Raw genomic sequence first — 12,233 nt, forward strand, 5'->3', positions numbered from 1 at the left:
AGAGTGAGAGAGAAAAAAATGTTGAAGTGGTCAAATAACATACATCAATCAAATCTCTTGATGCAGGCTTCTGCAATAGTAAAAGCTGCTATCTTGAAAGTGTCTGAAAATACATCCTTTCAGGTGACAGATCCCCAATCCATACGGGCTTAATTCATAGCAGAGATGCTCTTGCAAACTGCACCCAAGATGGCGGCTGGAGACTGAGAATTGTGGTCTGAGGACTAAAGGACAGAATGGCCACTGCCCAGGTTCTCTTTATAAACTCCTGCCATGTGGAAGGAAAAACCTTTTTTTTTTTTTTTTGGGTCACATGGGCAATGGAGAGTCACATGATTAGGTCACCTGTCCTTCCTGTGTTGGGGTATTCTTTCATTGGCAGATTCCAAGATGACATGTCTTAGTCAAATTCCTGAGATATGGATTGGAGTCTGATGAGCCTGTTCCTTTGCTTAGCCCATGTCATCTGCCTGGGAGGTGACCACACCTTCCATTGTGAATCCCAGCACGAAAACATTTCTAATACAGATGTAGATCTGATATTTATATCTTCATATACAAAAATAGTACAGATAAACAAGCAGTGTAAACAGATTCAGTGAATCACCAGCTTTCATTAAACACCTCACCTGGCCCACTTGGCTCAAGATTTGGTGCAAACTTAATATAGTGGTTACAGAAATGGTTTTCCTATTTATTGTAAAAATCCAGTAATGTCACAATTTTTTTTTAATTAAGAAATGGCTAAAAGCAGGAGGCGCTAAAATATTGCTAGGTGACAAGGGGTAGGTAAGTTGTCAAAGCCCTGAGTATCCCATCATGGTAACTGGTTTTTCTGCCAAACGTCAGCATCCTCAGACTACACTCACAGTCTAAAGAAGGTGGTCAGTCCCATTCTTCAACTGCTTAAGGGCGTGTGATAAAGGTGTTCCCTTCCTATCAATAATCCAGCACACGCAGCACACTGTACACACAAATGCCCTGGAAATTTATGAGGTGAGAATGTGATGAACTCATACATTTACTGCCAAAACAAAAAAGCAGTCCTGTAGCACTTTGAAGACTAACAAAATGATTTATTAAGTGGTGAGTTTTTTGTGGGACAGACCCACTTCTTCAGTTCTGGAAATTCTGATAAAAGTAAACTGGCATAATGGGAATTTAACAGATGGATTTTTTTTTTTTTTAAATTTTTTTCTATTTTTGTGTTAAATTCTCATTGTTCCAGTTTATTTTCATTAACATTTCCAGATCTGCAGAAGTGGGTCTGTCCCAGGAAAGCGCATCCCTGGTAAATCATTTTGTTAGTCTTTAAAGCACTACAGGACTGCTTTTTTTGTTTGTTTGTTTGTTTGTTTTGTGAAGATACAGACTAACCTGGCTACGTCTCTGTGAATATTTTCTGCTAAGGCAATGCATTCATCCCATCAGTCCCCCCTTGGCAGGAAAAGGGACCTGCAGACCTCTGACAGGGCTGTGAATCAGCTGCCTGCTGTGTACTTTGTGCATGGAGATTTGTGGAAATTGACACGAATATCCACTCTGTAAGACTCAATGTAGCTGTGAAGATCATTGTTTTTATTCTCAGGGTTAGTTTACTTAGAGATTGTGTACTGCTGCAGTGAGTAAAGTCTACAGTATTAGGACATACAGGCATGTTGAAAGATTGTGCATGAATTTACATGATGCAAGTGCATGTGAATGTAAATTAAACCCCATTCTTAATGTGACATTTGCTTGTTAAAAATGTGAATGTGACAAAAAGTGCTCTTAAATTTGTATGCACTGGGTTATAACATAATCTCTCCCTCCCCCTATGAATATAGAAGGTAAAGTCCTTGCTTCACTTGCAGTACCTGATAGGGAGAATTTTTTAATAATTCATAGATTATCATCAGCGGAATGGTAATGGATAGTTTGAGAATGAATATACATAGCTCAGAACAGCTCTCATTAAGGCATACAGTGATAAATATCCAAACACAGCGGTGTAAGCTCGGCTTTCAGCATATCCAGACATGCTTTCTAAACAGCTGAGTGTACATTTGGGGCCCTCTTCTGCAAGTAATTACGCAGACAGTTAACTCTGCTTAGATGAGACTTCCTGATTACTTCAGTGGGACTGCTCTTGTGGTACAGTTATGGCTGTGTATACACATTTTCATGACCAGACAATGCAGGTTCAAATGTGCAATTTATACCGTCTGTTATTAGGTTGTATGTATACAAGCATATAATAAAAATACTAAAGTAAAAGGCTAAGCAATGTAACCTTGTAAGAGGAAGTACAATCACAGAGGTAAAGTACAAATCAAGTATGTGCATAGATGTCACAGGGTTCATTGCATACTAAGGTCACCTTCTCCTCGCCACTTCAGGGCGTAGCTCCATCCAGGTGCTGTGTCACTCTCTGGTGCTTTCTCCAGCAGTGGTCTCCCCATTTTTTCCGTCCATACGTGGAATAAATTTTGTTATGTGCACCAGGGCATGTGCAGATGTGCACTGCTAGAAGAAACACAGGCTGCCAGCTGTGGACAGTCTGCTAATCAGCAGGGTGGTATTTGACACTCTCTTGGGTGGCTGCACAAGTGCTCAGCTTACAGGGAACGTTGCCATCCACCCGTTGTTCTCTCCCATCTGGCGGACTTCTCAATCAACCTTCCTCTTCATGACTTGACCTTCCAACCAGGTCATTATGGTCCTCACCTTCTGGGGTAACAGAATCTTTCAGCATGAACTATCCCAGGTAGTCTAGTCTCCACTTCCCCAGTGACTAGTAGGGGAACCCAGGTCCACTGTCTCTATCCCAGGTTCTAACTTATTGGCCCTCTTTTCAACCAAGGTCTGCCTGCTGCTTTTCCCCTGAGCTTTTCCTGTCTTTTTCTCCCCACGCTCTGGGGTAACCTGCCTCACTCCTCCCTTCTCCCAGGGAGGAAATGAAGCTTGCTTTCCCTCCTGAAGGAGCCTGCTGCTCTCAGCTCCTGGGCTTCATACAGGCCTCTCCCCTGCCAATCCAGTTGAACCTGCTCTAATTAATCCCTGCTCCCTGGCTCTTCCTTCAGGTGCAGTTAATTGGCCTACCTAGTCATCTTAACCCCCTCAGGTCTTGGGTGGGCGGCCGCCCCATCACAATAGAATTAGTCAACTTCACATCTTGTTTTCTCTGCTTCGTTTTTTTTGGTTGGGACCAGTCTCTTCCCCCAACCCTCTTTGTTGATACTTCAGTGCAACATAATATCCCTTAATTGCCAAGCATGGTCCACATGTGACCAAACATTGCTTAATTTGTAGGCAAAGTTTTGCCTTTCAATTTAGTTCCTAAAGCTAAATGATATAAATAATAATATTTCATATTAAAGGCTTCTGTTGTGTTTCATCTAAACAGATACTCATTGCCAGAAGAACCATATGCCAAGAACAAGTTGCTGCAGCAGAAGAAATCTTGCAAGTTTTGACACTTAATATTTCAAGCCAGGTGTCCCTCCCAGATTTTCCGACTGCTAGTCTACAGGCACGAATTAAAGAAGCCAGAGATAGACTCCAGGTCTCTGTTCCATATCACAATCTCATATTCAGTACACAGATATCCCGATCTGTAATATTCAGTGGTTAGAAAAACTACTTTTAGGGTCCATGTAAAATATCTGGCTACTTTTCCCACGTCAAGTGTAGAGGGTGAAGAGATTTTAAAATTAATATCTGAAGCTGAGACATTTGGGTCATATTTTGAAGCAATATTTTCATTGTTTAAGATACTCACAGTTAAAAACTGTCGTCTTCTTCCTAGGCTGCCATGGTTAACCTAGACCACCTGTCTCACAAGTCTGAAGAGAAACTGTTGGCAAAGGAGGTCATGATAAATTTTGAAGAATCTCAGAAGGAGCTTGAAACATCTGTTTTAAAAGCTATGCAACTCATTGGCCGTAAAGTGAGCCCTGATGAACACATTTTAAAAAATGAGGTAGGTTCAAACATTTACTCTTTCTACCTGAGTTGTATGAAGTCAGTGGCACCAACAGCTGCTACAACCCCAGGGCAAGGGGGGAGGCCCTGGTCTGAGCCCTGGAAGGGTCAGGACCAAGAGCAGCAGGGGTGGAGCCAAGGACAGTCAGCTCTTAGTGCCGCCTGGACCGTGGTGCTGGCCCTCCCTCGCAGATGTGCAGCCAGAGCAGCACTGCTGCAGCATTTCAAAAGAGCCTTTCCCCTCCCCATTGGTGGCCTATGTGAACGGGCTATCAGAGCATGTTATTTTATAGTGAGATTTTATGACTAAGAGATCATCTTACGCCAGTGGTCCCCAACCTTTTCATGGTTACATCCACCTTTTCTCCATCCATGTCTCTTCCCCTGTCCTTCCACCGTCCCTCCCTAAGCTGGGACCAGGGCTGGGAGTGTGGCCACTGTTCCTGGGATTTGGGGAGTGGGGAAAGGAGCAAGAAAGGAGTAAGGGGGTAGGGAGGGGGAGACGAGGCTGGAGTAGTGGCTGGGTCCAGGAGGGGCTGTGGGTGTGGAGCTGCAGTAGAGGACAGAGTTGGGGGACATGCTGGGCATGGTACCTGGAGGTGGTGCCGGAGCAGAGCTGGAAGGGGAGCAGGCCTGGGTGAGACTGTCCCCCACCCTGCATGGGGCTGGCCTGGGCCTGTCGCAACCCCCAAAGATTGTACCGTTGTACCATAGCTCAGGAACCTCTGTTTTCCATTGATATTTCATGGCAGTTTTTACAACTTTTGTTTAAAACTTCTTATTTAATCATAATTAACATATTAAGATATCTTACTCATAACCTGCACTTTAATGTTATTGTTGTCTGTCTTTGTTTAAATCTGTCCCTCCCCGCAATCACGTTATAAATTCTGGATCCTAAAATAAGGCTGTTTGTAGGTTTTCCCCGTTAAAAGGACTTCTTGACATTTATTTCTCTGTGTCACTAACGGATGTCTCTCCTTTTCCAAAATTACACATCTGGTTTTTAGTTGCAAGTGCGATATCAAAACCTTGAAAGCTGATTGACCAATGTGCTGTCAAACATACAAGTAACCTTATGTACCTAGGCTTTGACATGGTTTTCTTGAAGGGTCATAAAACCAAGCTTAGACTATGTTATTTATAATTGTGACAGCAATATGATGGAGATTTTCTGTATATAAAAGGAAACTGAAAGTTCTCAAGGATACAGTAATTCAATCTCCCTGAGTATATAAGCTAGTGTGTTTACTATCTTTTTGTATGACTCCATCATTCCCATACCCAGGCAACTATAAGGCACTTAGAAAGATACAGCTCTGAACCACACCTGTTTCTCTTGGCTAGTTAAAAGCCGTTGGTCTCATCCTGTATGATGTGCCCCAGCTTTGGGACAAGCTTTTTACAAGTGGTTATCAGTGTTGAGTGCTTCAGGTTTTTGGGTTCTTAACTTTGTTCTTAAAGAGGCCTGATACTCGGGAACTGCTGAGTACCTGCCCTTGAAAAATCCAGACCTCTTTAAAGTGTCTGAAGTTGGGCACCCAAAAACTAAAATACTCAAAAGCATTAGTCACCTTTGACAATCTTGGTCGTGGACTAAACTGTACGATTTAGGACAGCTGTGGGCCTGAAAACAGTGCAGAGCTAGCACTGGGAATGCTTACAGGGATTGTGCCTCAAGGAGACACAGTCCCCTCGCAGTTTTCCTATCACACACAAAGAGTGTGCAGGTGTGCATGCATTGTCTGGACACAGGGAGGTGCAGAGCCACTGATCCATGTTGTCCTCTTCTCCCTTTGTACCTCTTGTGGATAACATTTTGTATTGCAGGAGTTGTACCTGCACCTTCCTAAACACAGGAACTGTGGGTGGCTCTTTTTCAAACACAGAAAATGCAGAAGTTTAATTGTGTTCTGTCCTACTTATGTATCCACACCAGGGCCTGGGGCAATCTGTCCTTTTGCCGATGCAGCCCATTGATAAACACCTTTTCTTTCCTTATTACACAATTTGGATACAATAATGACATTGTTTTATGATATACACATGCAAAGGTCTGTTCTGTTTTGTTTTTTGCAGGAAGCTTTTAGTATTTTGGACACAAGAATCCTTGAAAAATTTTTAATAGCATCTGAACAGTTGAAAAATGTTTCACCAGCTCATGAAAAGTTAGCAGTGGAGGAAAGATGCAGAGATGTTCGTGAAAGATGGGAGGTGAGAAAATACATGTAAGAAAATGAGTTGTTTTTTCTTGTCAGACCTGATCTCATGTAAAATAAATATTTGTTATAAAAGTAGAGAGTTTTATTTGCTTTGTAGCCCTTGTCAGCTCATGACCACTGAGACAGTGCTTTCTGTACTCTGCAGGCAGTTCGTCGTGAAATCATATCGTGCATTCAGTTCATAATGGAAATTGAAATAAAGAAGTTTAATGCAACTTTTTCAAAACTCAGTGAGCAAGTAAATAAAGAGAAGAAACTTCTCAGCATGGGTAAAACCCAGGGACTTATGGAGGAGCACAAGGTACTGTACAAAAATGCTATCTTCAACTTCTCTCTTGTTAACTGTGTTGCATATCCTTCTGCATTGTTTCATTTCATGTTCTCTCTAAATTTAGACACTCCCCTCCTTGCCAGCAGGATGCTAACATTTCTCAGTTATAGTCATCTTATTTTATAATCATCACTTATAGATAGTTTTATTTTTAATTCTTTGTCATTCAAAATGTATTGCAGGTTGAATTTCTCTAGTCTGGAACTCTCTTGTCAGGGAATTTCCATAATCTGGACAACCGCGTATCCTGGTTCAGCAGATTCTCTTGTTCAGAGTGGATCAGGTTCCAGGGCACCAGACTAGACAGGTGTAACCTATAATTAATTGAACAAACAAACTTGCATGCACTGTCGCTCCCATTCAGTGTAGTTGTTGCATGGCTTAAGTTCTAGAGCTGACTCCATCCATACTGGTTGTGCTACAGCCCCAGTTTAATTCCTGGTTTGTGTTGCACACAACCTAGTCATATGACTTAAGTCATGCTTAACGGGTTCATAGGCCCGTGCTATTCCTTTAGCCAGAGGTAAATTGCGCCCAGTGTGTAATAAGCTTTGGTTTTCATTTTATATTTTCGCTCTGGTCTTTCTCTGTCACCTCTTCTTTAATTTTCTTTTTACCTTAGAACCACCTGGCCACCATTAAGTTCCACAAGATCTGCCCAGATTTATTGCTTACAGGGATTTGAGATGTGAAAACCTGGCCTCAATATGTAGTCTCAGAGAGGTAGCTGTGTTAGTCCATATTTTCTCAAAACCAAAAAAAAATCAGTCCTGTATCGCCTTAAAGGTTATCAATATTATTTATTAGGTGATGAGCTTTCGTGGGACAGACCTACTTCTTGGTAAAGTCAACGAGTTTTGCCATTGACCTTAACCAGGTTAGGATTTCACCCAAAGTGTTTTTATGTGAGGAAGAAGAGCAAACAAAAACTGATACGATAGTATAAGGAGAAGTGAGAATGTGTGTCAGATGAATTCTATTATTTTCGTATTGGTCAAAAGCATAGAGTATTGTTTCTTTCATTGTTATTGCTTCTTACAGAAGAGAGAAAGTGATAAATAATATTCTGGGAAAATGTCTCAATCCTGCTGTCCCTGAAGTTTTGTGAGATAGGCTGTTGACTTTGTTGTGAGCAGAATTGGGCCTTAAGGTAGCTAAAATTGGAATATAGAAGAAAAACTCCATGTAAGGCAGAGCAAATTTCAAATTACAGAGATGTTTAGTGAAGAAGAATTGGTCTGTGAGTACAGCTGGGAACTGCAAGTCAGGAATTCTAGTTTCTGTTCTTGGCTCTGTTTAGAATATGATCAGGTAAACCTCAGATTTAAAATTTCAGTAGGTGTTAAGTGCCTAAATGCAGGTTGGAGCTCTATAATACAGACTTCCCTCGTCTGGCAAGATCTATGATATGGCTTCCCCATGGATGTTCCTAGGCTGGAGCACTGACATGGAAAAACCTCCCCTTCCATCTCCGATTTCCTGCATTGCTGCAAATAGCTGAAACTCAGGGAGGGAGTGGAGGAGTGGGGTTGGGAGGCCTGCAGTCACCCTGCCTCTTCTCCCTAGCACTGCCCCCCACTCCAGTCTCCACTTGGTCAGTGCCAGCCCCTTTGCTGCCACCAGAGAGATCAGCAAATTCTCTCATTCGGTACTGGTCAGGCCCGGAGAGGGGTACCAGAGGAGGGAGATACAGCATGTACCTTTAAAAAGCTGATCTTTAACCTCTTCTTAACCTTTTTGAGATGTAAAATAGGGCTGACATTTGCCTGTGAGAGTTAATTTGTCTCCAGTGTGGTTCGATAACCTTAGCTGAAAGTGCGCTTATATGACATAAGAACACCAAATATAACAATGTCTGAACATTTCATTGTTACAATTGAACATTTTTTTTCTTCATGTAGGCTTTCTTTTCTTCAGAAGGCAGCCTGGGGAAACTAAGCAGCTGCCTACAAGTTCTTAAAACAATGTGCGAAAAACTGACTGCAGAAGAAACTCACCAGGAAACAAAGATGCTAATTACAGAGTGTGAACAAAAGCAAGAACAACTTCAAAAGTGTGCAGCAGATGCTTACATAACTCTGCTGTCCCATGTTAGAGGTGGTCATGCATCTAAACAAGGGTGAGTATTTTGCAGCACAATTATCGTATCTCCATAAAACTATAAAATCTAGACCATCCTCCTGCTGTTGCAGGATTATAATCTGGAGTATGCTCTTCTCACGTAATTGTTCTTTTAAAATATTTTAGTAAGCTAGTGTGTGTCATGTTAAGACATGTTAAGACATGTTAATCTTTGGCAGAGTTGCAGTATTTATTTGTTTTTATTTTTGAATATATACTGCATTATTGCCGTCATTTTTTTTCTTTGCATTCACTAGTTGTTGTTAAACTGAAATTTCTTTTAAATCTTAGGGGCTCTGTACTTGCTTCTGAAAATGAAGAAACCCAAGATTCTTCCCAATTAGTGGATATACTTTCAACTCAAGAGGTATGTAATCCAGATCACAGCTTCATCGGGTTCAGACAAGAGGAACTGCATGGGTCATCCAGTTTGACCCCAGCCAAGATGCAGGATTTATTATGTTTAAACCATTGAAAACAGATGGCTAAAGACATACCATTAGCAAACATTTGTTCATCTAGAGTGGTATGAAGTGGTATAATAAAAGACACCTTCTGCCTCATGAGCAGAGAGCAGTTATTACATCTCTCTGTATTACAGTGGGGCTCAAGTACTCCACTTAAGTTCTCAAAATAGACCCAAGTCCTTGAGGTGCTCTTCTTGACAGGGAGGAACTTCAGCCTCTATGCACTGTGGGAGACATATCTAGAATACTGCATTCTGTTTTGGGACCCTCCATAGCCAAAAAATCTGAACAAACTGAAGGGGATAAAGAGATGAAAAATGACAAAGGATCTGGAGAGTTTCCTTCTAATGAATATTAAAATAAAAATTATGCATAATTTTATTAAGTAATTGCTAGGATAGAGGGATACAACTGTTTGTTGGCAGCTGAATGTCATTGAGGAAGAGGTCTTGTTTTAGTATGTGGTCAAAGAAGGTGACAGGTCAGATGCCCAGAGATGTACAGAGGTAGCGTGGTATTCATGAGCAAGACATCCAAAAACATGCTGGTGACCTACTGTGATGGAGTATAGGGTGAGTACATGAGAATCACACTGGATCTGTATGTGACAGGCTGAGCAGCTCACAGCAGCGAAGGATGACCCCCGGGGCTGTATCCTAAGCGGGCAGGTAACACCTCTGTCCCTGAACAAAGAGCAGGGAGGAGCTGAGCTGTGTTTTGAATCGTAGCTGGCAGTTGGAGGCAAAGGGGACAGAAGGAAGGCAGCCAGCCTGGGCTGAGGGGAGACTAGACACCAGATGGGGCACCCTTTGGGCTCCTCTCCCCAAGATGTGTTGGAATGACTGTCTCTGCCTGCCTTACTAACACCTCTGTGCCATGCTGTGCCTCTGTCAACTAATAAACTTCTTGTTCTACCTGCTGAGTGAAAGTCACTCCTGCCTGCAGACAAAGTGCAGTGCTTGGGGACCCCAGAACCCCATGACACCTCCACAAAGAGGTCAGGTTGAGTGTCCGTTGAATTAGTGCCAATGGCTGAGGCTATGGAGGAAGCATCTGTTAAGGTTGTTGAGGTTTCAGTGGTATGTATCACTGTAATGAGGAAGCTCTCACACTGTACTACAAATGCTGTCCATTGTGTAATGATGGAATCTGCTGCTTTGCTGATAGCTAAAGTGTTGCATGTGTACAGTCAGTGCAAAAACGTATACATCATAATTTTATGATTTTACTGAATAATCTAGTTTAAGTGAATCTTATGTTCATAATGGAGCCTCTTCTCTCAGCAGTTGGGTGTGTTTCACATGAAGAAGTGATTGATAGTTTCTTTCTGCAGTGTGTATATATGTCTTTTGATGTTGCAGAGGTCATAGATATACGGTAATGAAGTTATCAACTTAACTGATTTTTACTTTTGACTAGCTATCAGGTCCAGTTTCAGATGTTACTCTGGAATCAGATGTCAAACAACAGAATGGTGAAAGCTGCACAAAGACATTTGAGAGAGACTGTGATTTGTCCTTACAGACTTTATTAGAGAGGTAATTTTTAATGGTAAAATATGCTCCCTGTACTAAAAAGTTGTATGTAAACTGGAAATTTCATATAGCTGGACTATTTTGGCTGTGGTGAAATCTGTTCTCTACTTAGTCTTCTAATTTTGTTTGTTTGTTTCTCCTATGATGGAGTCCATCACAGTCATATCTTAATGTTGCAAAAATAAATTAGATCTGTATAAGAAGAAAACTAGTGAACTTCATGATTTTTGTGCTTTTCTCGACCTTAGTTAAAGGAACATTTTGCTTTTTGGTGTGTGTATATGTGCCTGAATATGTCAAAGCCAAACACACTGGGCCAAATTTCTGTACATTTATTGTTTTTACACATACAAAAATATGTCTGAGCCTGAAAATAGGCATTTGCCCACATAGATCAAGTAGCTAGATAAGCAATTACTCCATTTAAACTCAAAGGCTTAGTCATGTAAAATTTGGAGTTTAGGCTAAAAAAAAAAACCACATGAGCAAATTGCTGAAATTACTCAAATTGCCATTAAAGTAATGGAAATTTAAAGCAGTCATTCAGCATGTCGTGACCCCAGTTATTTTCCCCTTCTTATTATCAACTACAGTAAAGTTGATAGGGTCTAAGAACAACTGCATCTTTTCCTAGCTTTGATACACAACGGAGCAAACTGGACCTTCATTTACAAAGTGTCAGAGAGAAAGCTGAGTCTGCTTTTCCGGATGAAATAAAAGACAGCTCCTGCCTCCAGAATAAGCTGCTAGATCTGCAGGTAACTATCAATCCTTCTGAAGGACACACTGCTTATCTACAGTTTGTATGGTATGCTGCGGGGAGGGGCTATTTCCCAGGGTACTGAGCATACTTTGAGGGGTAGTGCACATCTCCACCTGCAAGTGGCTTCAACAAGTCAAGGATATTCAGCAGTCATAAGAAGCTTCCAGTCTTTGCAAAATTGAGGCCTTACATGACAGAGGAATTGTGCAAGTGCAGCCAGCAGGAGAGTTTGGACCCTAATAAGCAAAATGATTCCAGTACTCTTGTAGTTGGAGAGGATCTGAATTGTTTTGTGATGCTCTGTAATTACTACACGCACACAAAGCTATGTTAAAAGAACATTCAAGTTGAAAAGAACAGGACACAGTGTTTCCTGGCTCTCAGTTCCACCTGGTGCCACTCTGGCCCCTGGTCACCAGAAAGAGTTACAGGGAAAATCGTGCTCAGAGCTGCATCCTGGACTAGAGCGTTTTCAATCACTTTCTGAGCTTGGCACACAGGGTCATCCCTAGGGGGGCCTGCGGCAACTTCCCTGCCAGTGACCCAAGTGGGCTCCCTGATGCAGACCCTCCCCTGCTTGCTTCACTCACACACTGCCCCTTCCCACCTCCTCTCTCAGGTGACATGAGCCAGGACTTACAGGGGCCTGGTGCAGGGCGGCAGCAGGGGTTGTCTTGTTCCTGCCCTCACCATGGTGGTGGGAGTCGGAGTGGCCTGGCAGACAGCACAGCTCCATCCCACCATTCTCTCCCAGCCTGCTTTTTTCCTCTTTTCTGCAACAGTGGGAAGTGGCGTGCCCTAGAGACAGGGCACTCTGTTCCCAGCCATTGT

The 12,233-nt window shown here is 42.1% G+C and overlaps 1 protein-coding gene across 19 annotated transcripts in view; it reads left to right on the forward strand.

The window, feature by feature from the left end:
- The window catches only part of SYNE2 (spectrin repeat containing nuclear envelope protein 2), a 300,242-nt gene that overhangs the window by 73,653 nt on the left and 214,356 nt on the right, over positions 1–12,233 (forward strand). For 16 of the 19 annotated variants that reach the window (XM_074996338.1, XM_074996337.1, XM_074996346.1 and 13 more), the window contains 8 exons: positions 3,386–3,544; positions 3,788–3,961; positions 6,043–6,177; positions 6,331–6,486; positions 8,418–8,635; positions 8,929–9,004; positions 10,524–10,642; positions 11,274–11,397. In XM_074996338.1, the coding sequence (XP_074852439.1) occupies positions 3,386–3,544; positions 3,788–3,961; positions 6,043–6,177; positions 6,331–6,486; positions 8,418–8,635; positions 8,929–9,004; positions 10,524–10,642; positions 11,274–11,397 (1,161 nt within the window). Of the gene's footprint in view, positions 1–3,385; positions 3,545–3,787; positions 3,962–6,042; positions 6,192–6,330; positions 6,487–6,804; positions 6,824–8,417; positions 8,636–8,928; positions 9,005–10,523; positions 10,643–11,273; positions 11,398–12,233 lie in introns of those variants that run through there. The other 3 variants (XM_074996350.1, XM_074996356.1, XM_074996357.1) reach the window with 3 other exon arrangements.

This window comes from Carettochelys insculpta, chromosome 6 (genome assembly GCF_033958435.1).
Source record: "Carettochelys insculpta isolate YL-2023 chromosome 6, ASM3395843v1, whole genome shotgun sequence".
In the NCBI taxonomy this organism is placed as follows: domain Eukaryota; kingdom Metazoa; phylum Chordata; order Testudines; family Carettochelyidae; genus Carettochelys; species Carettochelys insculpta.